General features: G+C 38.2%; 1 protein-coding gene across 1 annotated transcript; it reads left to right on the top strand.

Moving 5' to 3' along the window:
* The first annotated feature begins 3782 nt into the window (after window positions 1–3782).
* On the top strand, window positions 3783–4724 carry LOC116900298 (olfactory receptor 8K3-like). The gene has a single exon (XM_032902053.1). It carries the CDS (start codon window positions 3783–3785, stop codon window positions 4722–4724), a length of 942 nt encoding a protein of 313 aa, XP_032757944.1.
* The last annotated feature ends 4707 nt before the right edge of the window (window positions 4725–9431 follow it).

Raw genomic sequence — 9431 nt, 5'->3', positions numbered from 1 at the left:
TAGTTACTAAAGCACAAAAAGGGCCCCAATGCCAGGAGACACTGGAATAATTTCATGTGCATGGGAGGAACAGTCATGGTGTCCATGGTGAATGATTTACCTAGTGTTGATGAAAACCCTAATGCTCAGAATGTTCTCCTCCACTTTTCTTCTTTTTTCCAACAACCTCTCTTGTACTTCTCTTCACTTTCATTCCTCATTCTTGTGTCTTACCCTACAGCAGTGCCTAGGCTAGTAACAATAGGAGTTAGTCTGTCAATCTACCCTCCTCAGATACTTTGATCTGTTATCTCCTTCTAAACTATATTTCAATTCTCTCTCTGTGTGTGTCTCTCTCTCTGTCTTTGTCTCTCTCTGCCTCTCTCTGCCTCTCTCTCTCTCTCTCTCTCTCTCTCTCTCTCTCTCATGTAATATTACAGCCTCCTATACATACTTTATGCATACTTTCTTCAATTATAGGTTTCCAATCTCTATCCCTGCCTCCAATCTTAAAGCCATGTGTATGAGATTCAGTTCATCTCTTGAGTATTATCTTTTTATATTTTATCTTAGTACTCTACACACTGGGGTTGGCAGTCATAGGTACTTCTCTAAACTACTGGGATAAAATTCTCTATATTCTAAATTAATACACATGGAGGTTACATTTAATATTGTAACCAATGCTATAACAGTATTCCTGGAGATACAACCAGTACAACCCATAGCAATGCCTTCAGAATTATCAAGAATCTAGCCTGGTTCACACAGTACAGTCAGGAAGCAGCAGAGATTATATTTGCTCTTTATTTTGAATGAAAGCGGTGGTGGTGAATGATCTTTAACCATGTATGCCTCACTTATTAGAGATATTTTTAGTGCAAAGAGACTAAATATCACACAGATGTCAGTCCTCATGTATCCTGTATTATGAAGGATTTTCTTTTTGCTGGCACTCTAGATGGCTGAACTTAGTCACCTACTAGAGATTTTTCTACCCAGAGCATCTGTGGTCTGAGCATGAGCATACAGATGGACTGAGTTTCTAGACCTCTCCTGAGTCTGTGTAGATCTCTGAGTCTCCAATCTCTCTCTTCTTTCTGGATGCTCAGTTGCATTGCATCTAGAACAACAGGCCTTGGCTCAAAGCCACAATTTTCTGAAAGCTGGCCAAATAGAAAGCAAAGCTGGTTTTCCTTCTGGCCTTGTGCAAATGGAACTATACCCAAAACTTCCAGAACCAACAGTAGCTGGAGTTACTCCTTGAAGCTATTTTTGGATCTTTGTTGACTCTGCTTTTACAAACTGTGGCAGCATCTGATTCATGCGATCTCATTCCCCTCATCTCTCTCTGCTCTCTGATTATATGCATAAAGTATTTCTCCCAAGGAAGCCAAGGAGGCCTGCAGTTTATCTTGAGGTAATTTGGCATCTGTATAACTATGAGAATGACCCTAGATAGTTCATCCACAGGAAATTTTGTCTCAATCAGAAACTTAACCTCAGTATACACCCAGACATTGATGGATTTCCAGTAGATTTTTTTTCTCATAAAGTAATAAAGCAGATTTCTGTTGCATATCTTCTCAAATAACTTTCAGTGTCCCTCTCGAATACCTCTTGTCTTTTAAAAATGTCTAGTATCAAAAAGTACCTAAGTGGAATTGTGAAGCCTAATGTCAGGAAAAGACTTAAATAGACTTAAATGTTAAGACTGAGCTAACCACTCATATGTGCAGGACACATGCTACCATCACTCTGCCCACTTCCTACTTTGGCTTAGTGCAAAGATTCTTAACCTGTGAGTCACATCCCCTTTAGTGGGATCACACAATTTTTTTCACAGGGGTCTACATATCACATGTTTACATTCATAACAATAGCAAAATTATAGTTATGGCATGCAAAATTAATTTTATGGTTGGGGGTCACAACATGAGGACTATATTAAACAGTTTCAGCATTAGGAAGTTAAGAAGCACTAGTCTAGCAGGACTTAATTTTTTTTTTTTGCATTGAATGACAGTGAAGATTCTGGAAAATATTATAGAAAGGAGAAGACATATAGTAAGAACTACCAAGTAGCCAAGTGATGAATTGAGCTTAATATTCACATAATGGCATGTTATGGGTATGGAGCACAAAGCAAGCAGGGCTGTAGGCATCACTGAGTATGGTGGCTACAAACATAAATTTGAGAAAGTAATAAAAATTTAGAGATTGATAGCATTTATCTGAAGGGTAAGAATGTCATGTGAAACACTGAAACAGGTATTAAAATTATGTGCTGTGTCAAATAGAAAACTTGGGATCTGTATCAGAGTAACAAACCATGATGGGTGCTAAATACTCTAAGTAAAAAAGAAGAAGGAGGATATTCTTGGGACCTTGGGAATTTCAAATTTACATTGCAATATTCTGCTTCACACTGTTTCCTAGATACATAAGCATTTTTTTATATTAATCTATCCAGTTTTTATAACTGTATGCTTTTTTAATAAAAAGGAAATAAAAAACCTCATGTAGATTACTGACCCACCAGGAGTTAATTCAAGAACTTTCATGAAAACTCTATTGGCCTTATGAATATTCTTGGATAGCTACTTAATATGTCCAATTAGCCAGAGTTAAATGAGGCCAAGGGTTGGCTTGATAGAAAATATGGAATGGAAATAGAAAGGGTTTACGAAAGAATGAAAAATTGATCTGCTGAGTTTCAGAGTTAGGGGATATTCTTTTAATTATGAATCTTAAAGGGCTGGGAATATGTTTCAGCTGTTCGAGTGTTTGCTATGGAAGCAGGGGGGAATCAGAGATCAGCTTCCAGGGTCCACATAAAACCACATTCAGTATCACACACCTGTAATACCAGCACACAGGAGACCAAGCTAGGTTGACCCATGGGGGTTAAGGTCACCCAATCTGTCTAATAAGAGAGTCCAGGACTAACTAGTGAGAAGCGCTGTCTCAGAAAATAAAATGAAAGTGACTACGAAAGACTAACATTGACCTGCCCTTTCCTAGCTTACATCAATCCACACACATGCAATGTATCCACATACACATGTTCACAGACAAGCACATACACACGTACACATGCATACACAGGGAAATTGAGTGTGCTGTAATTTATTTTGAGTTGCAGTAGTAAGATGTTTATAATACTAAATTGGGAAAAAAAGTATTTACCTTCCTTTGCATATGAAGAGATTTAACAGTATCAGGTTAATCATTTAAACAGATTTAACATCAAGGTTAGGGATGTTTCAGTGCTGGGAAAACTCAGGTTTCCAAGGAATATTTTATGATGGTGAAAATTTAACCCTGTTAACTTTATTTAGATGTGTTATTATGTGTTTTTTGTTTTAAGGTGTATTTCAGCCTTATTGAGAGATAAGGCTTTCAAGACACAGCCAAATTTCAATGTTAAAATATTTGATAGTTTTTGAACTTTATAAATGAAAATATCTAAAAGTAAAATAGATCAATTTATTGAATTAATATGATTTTACTGAGATAAACAAATCTTTCATGGCTAATACAAACATTCTAATAGGTGAGACTTCATCACTACTGTTACATAATGAGTATATTAGAAAAGGTAAAAATACACATACACATTTTTTTAAAAAATATGTAAAGTTTTATGACAACATTGTTATATTAGCAACTGCATATAAGTTTTCTATTTCACATATGCATCAATTCAATCACATATTAGCTATTTGCTGTTTTATATTATTAGAGTGTACTTATTCTATTTTTGTGTCTCTATTTGGAACAGATTTTTTTAATGAAAACTAATGGAAAAACACAACCTTACAACAGTGACTCAATTCATCCTCATGGGCATCACAGAGCGCCCTGAACTACAGGCTCCATTGTTTGGATTGTTCCTGGTCATCTACATGAGCTCAATGTTTGGTAACTTGGGAATGATCATCCTAACCACAGTGGACTCCAGGCTGCAAACACCCATGTACTTTTTCATCAGACACTTGGCTATCACAGACCTTGGTTATTCTACAGCTGTGGGACCCAAGATGTTGGTAAATTTTGTTGTCGATCTGAACATAATATCCTATAATCTTTGTGCTACACAACTAGCTTTTTTCCTTGTGTTCATAATTAGTGAGCTTTTTATTCTGTCTGCAATGTCCTATGACCGCTATGTGGCCATCTGTAAGCCTCTGCTCTACACTGTCATCATGTCTCAAAGAGTGTGTCAGGTGCTGGTGGCAATCCCCTACTTGTACTGCACATTTGTTTCTCTTCTAGTCACCACAAAGATTTTCACATTGTCTTTCTGTGGCTATAATGTCATTAGTCATTTCTACTGTGACAGTCTTCCCTTGTTATCTTTGATCTGTTCAAACACACATGAAATTGAAATGATTATTCTGGTCTTGGCAGCTTTTAATTTGATATCCTCCCTTCTGGTGGTCCTTGTTTCTTACCTGTTCATCCTCATAGCCATTCTCAGAATGAATTCTGCTGAAGGTAGACGCAAGGCTTTCTCCACCTGTGGATCCCACCTGACAGTGGTCACTGTCTTCTATGGGACTTTAATATTTATGTATGTGCAGCCCCAGTCCAGTCACTCTTTTGATACTGATAAAGTGGCTTCCATCTTTTATACCCTGATTATACCCATGTTAAACCCCATGGTATACAGTTTGAGGAATAAAGATGTAAAGTATGCACTTCAAAGAGCATTGAGAAAGATATACAGCATACTTTCATAAATATTACATATTATGTAAGATGATTTCTACTAACCAGAATTTAATGAATATTTCCTATGTCTTTTGTCAGAATGTATATCATGTACAAATGAGTCTATTGTATATTTAAAGATTTCCCTCCTTTGTAACAAAACATTGCATAATTCTTTGAATACATCATGAAATGCTTTTGTTGTTTTAAATTTTATTTGTATATGTATGTACATGTCTCACCATAGATGAAGACCAGAGTACAACTTGCAAGAGTCATCTCTCTCTTTCTACCATGTGGGTGAGTCCTGGGAAAGGACTCAATAACAAGGCCCTTAACCAATTGGGCTGATCTCTTGGTTCCCCTTAATTGGAAGGATGAAATGTGGCAAAATAATAGAGGGACTTACTTGGCATAACAGAGTGTGTTTATGTCTGTATCATCAATATGTATACTATTTGTAAATAAAAACTTACTAGATTCATATGAAGAATTGATTTGTCCTTTGTGGCATCCCTCTTACAAGGTAAAATTCAGCACCTATGCATATTTATTTTTATTTTTTGTCTTTTCAGTCACCAGAACAGTTCCATTTAGACTTCTTATGTTCCTGTAGGTTGTTTTCAAAGCATATTCTGTTATGCTCTAGCAGACACCTGGTTGCACAATGGTTATAAAAATACTAGTATATAAAAGTCAACTTCAAAGTCCTTATTGTGCGTGGGGATCTGAAGTTGTTTATTTTTTTAATTTTCTTTTTTCTTGAATATTTTATGTATCGACATTTCAAATGTTATCCCTTCACCATTCTGTCATATACCTCCCCCCATCCCCCTGCTTCCATGAGGATGCTCCCACCCCCACTTCAACACTCTGGCATTCCCCTACATTGGAGATACTAGCCTTCACAAGACCAAGGGCTTTTCCTCCTATTGATGCTGGATAATGCCATCATCTGGTACATATGCAGCTGGAGCCTGGGTCTGTCCATGTATAGACCACAGAGTTCTTCATCCCCCTCCCCTTTGCCTCTGAGAGAGTGCTTCCCCACCAAACCACCCCCCTCATGCACCCAGTCACCCACCCTATACGCACGCTTCAGCATCCACTTCCCAGGGCCTCAAGACTCTACAGAATTAGGTGTATCCTTTCCCACTGAGACCAGACAAGGTAGTCCTCTGCTACACATGTGTCTGCGGCCATGACCCAGATCATGTATGTTCTTTACATGGGCTCTGAGCTCTGAGAGGTCCAGGATAGTTGATACTTTCGTTCTTTCTATGGGGTTGCCATCTCCTTCCACCACTCCACAAGGACATGTGCTCCACTATGTTCATAGCAGCCTTATCCATAATATCTAGAAGCTGGAAACAACTCAGATGTCCCTTAACTGAAAAATGAATATAGAAAATATGGTTCCTTTACACAGTACAATATCATTCAGCTATTAAAAACCATGACACCATAAATTTTAGAGGCAAATGGATGGAACTAGCAAATGTAGTTGACTTTTCCCCTAATTGATTGATTGGATAATTAAGATAACAAGAAGTCAATCAGTGGACAAGGAAGAAGGAGAAAGAGGGAACAAAAAGAAAGGAACGCTTCTTTTGGTCTGAGATGTGGGAGCAAAGCAGGCAAGATGTAGACCAGGGATTCTTAGATCAGGTAGCAGAATCCACCAAGATCCACCACTGAAAGTTTTCTAACATAGAACAGTTAACGAGCTTAGGACAATAGATTCTGTGCCCAGCTATTGTGTTTCCTGTCGATCCTAAACTAAGATTGTCTGGTGGTTTCTAACTCAACTGAGCTCCAGGGGAAAAGTAACCACAGCAGAGAATGGGATGGGTTGGCAACAATGTGCCCCCAGGTACCCACAAATTTGGGATTGCTGATTGGTTTGACAGCAGCCAGTCATAGGGATTGTATGACTGGGAACAGTGGTTCAATAGCAAGCAAACCCAGAAATTTGGGCAGACTGCCACATGGGGATAAGCATGGGGGCAAGAGAGTAGCCGGGGATAGCATGGGTTGATTTTTTAATAATATACACATCGAGCAAATATCATTCTGAATGAGGTCCCCAGACCAAAAGAATATGCATGGTACTTACTCACTGATAAGTGGATATTAGCCAAAAAGGACAGAATACCCATGATACAACTCATAAACTTTATGAAATACAATAAGAAGGAAGGCCCAATTGTAGATGCTTCAATCTCACTTAGAAATGGGAAGAGTATAATCACAGAAAGCAGAGGGATGGAGGGATTATTATTTTTATTATTTTTTTCTTCTCTGTCCTTTTCTTTTTAGATGCTCTCTAGAAAGCAAATATGTTTTTCTTTCCTTTTTATAAACTATTCACTGAATTTCCATACACATCTCTAAAGAACCCTTCCCCTCCATGATGCACATTGCCTACTATGACGTTTATCTCCATATTGTCTTAGAATGGACAGCACAGCTTTCTCTCTTCCTCACCTTCATTTTCCTCCTATTGGCAGATGTCATGATCTACAGCTTAGCTTCCTTCTGGTTTTTATTTAAATTCTATTAAATCTCAATTATTTTGAGTTTTTTTTGCAAATTATTTTATTGGTGACACTGAGAACCCTAAGGAAACCCATTTTCTCTTGTATTGTCAGCATTTCCTCCAGGAACAGGTGACCAGTAAAAGTAATGGCGGCTTATCTTGTTTCCAATAATGCTAGCATAGGCTAGCATCATCTGGACATTCAGTCTAGGCCCTCTTACACTGATATTAGCAAATATTGAAAAGTTTATTTCGTAGACTTGGCAGTAGATACTGATGCCCGTTTTTGACAGGAAACATGCACACAAGTTTTAGCATAATGAGACTCCGTTATATTTTTTCTATTTTATTAGGCTAAACATCACATTGATACTTTAAATATTTCAAATACACAATACAGTGCTGTGGGTAATTTTTTATCATATTGTTGTAATACAGTTTTGTATATAACTGAGATTCCAAGTTTATGTAGGCATGAATGTTCAATTCTCATACCCACTTACTTTTAAACAAAACTCTAAAATTTTTATCTTTAAAGATGATGGGGAGAAGGATGGAGAGATCTGGGTAGAAAAGGCAACAGGGAAGGGAAAAGGGGAACATGATCAGGTACTGGGGGTTAAGGGTGGGGGACAAGACTGAAGGACCATCAGAAAGAACTGAAACAAGCAACCCTGAGACGTAAGACGTGTGTGTGTGTGTGTGTGTGTGTGTGTGTGGAGGGGGTGGGATGGAATGTACCAGAGCCCTGGGAGGCAAGAGACTCTTAGGACTCAATGGGAGGGACCTTAGATGAAATGCCTTACAGTGGGGAGAGGAAACTTGTAGAGTTTACCTCCAGAAGAAAGACAGGGCATCAAATGGAGGGATGGAGTTGCCATTCCACAGTCGAGCACTCTGACCAAATATTGTTCCTGTCTGAAAGAACTACAGGAACAAACATGAAGAGCCTGAGGAAAAAGAGGTCCAGTGACAGGACATTGTTCATATTAATCTGAATGTAAAATATTCTGCTGTTAGTGTTTAATTACCAAAACTCTTGTTCTGACTCCAATTTCCAGGGGAATCAATGATATCATTTGTACTCTATAAGAACCTATGAGAATGCTGTACTTTGGAAATTTTTATATATGGATCCTTCAGTACCTGCATTCACACCAGTAATGAATGGAGTGCTTCCTACAAGTTCTTGGCCTTAGTCATCATCACAAGTATTTGCTGACATTTGCTTACCTAAATATAACCATTATGACTGAGGTGAGAATGAATAATAATATACTAAAAATATGCATTTTCTCTGAATGGTAATCTAGAAGTTTTTTTTCTTATCCTCATTTGTCATTTGTCCTTTTTTAAAAAGTAGAACTATCTGGGAATAGGGAGGCAAAGTTTAGAACAGAGGCAGAATTAACACCCATTCAGAGCCTGCCCCACATGTGGCCCATACATACACAGCCACCAAACTAGATAAGATGGATGAAGCAAAGAAGTGCAGGCTGACAGGAACCGGATGTCGATCTCTCCTGAGAGACACAGTCAGAATACAGCAAATACATAGGTGAATGCCATCATTAAACCACTGAACTGAGAACGGACCCCCGTTGAAGGAATCTTAGAAAGGACTGAAAGAGCTTGAAGGGGCTTGAGACCCCATATGAACAATGCCAACAAACCAGAGCTTCCAGGGACTAAGCTGCTACCCAAAGACTATACATGGGTATACCCTGGGTTCCAACCGCATAAGTAGCAATGAATAGCCTAGTAAGAGCACCAGTGGAAGGGGAAGCCCTTGGTCCTGCCAAGACTGAACCCCCAGTGAATGTGATTGTTGGGGGAAGGGCGGTAATGGGGGGAGGATGGGGAGGGGAGCACCCATAGATAAGGGAAGGGAGAGGGGTTAGGGGTATGTTGGCCTGGAAAGCGGGAAGGGGAATAACAATCGAAATGTAAATAAAAAATACCCAAGTTAATAAAGATGAAAAAAATAGAACAATCTATTAGGGTCATTTATGCATTTATTAAATTTAATATTCTTTCATTTTTGAAGTTAAGGATAATTACAAAACTAATGTTTTAAGTTATGTTATATTATTGATGAAGCTAAAAATACATGCTGAAAGGGACCAGATATAGATCTCTCTTTTTTTTTCTTTTTCTTTTTTTTTTCGGAGCTGGGGACCAAACCCAGGGACTTGTG

The sequence above is a fragment of the Rattus rattus genome, chromosome 5 (genome assembly GCF_011064425.1).
Source record: "Rattus rattus isolate New Zealand chromosome 5, Rrattus_CSIRO_v1, whole genome shotgun sequence".
Taxonomy (NCBI): Eukaryota; Metazoa; Chordata; class Mammalia; order Rodentia; family Muridae; genus Rattus; species Rattus rattus.
Note: the sequence above shows the minus strand (reverse complement) of the source record. Positions and strands in the feature narration are given on the sequence as shown.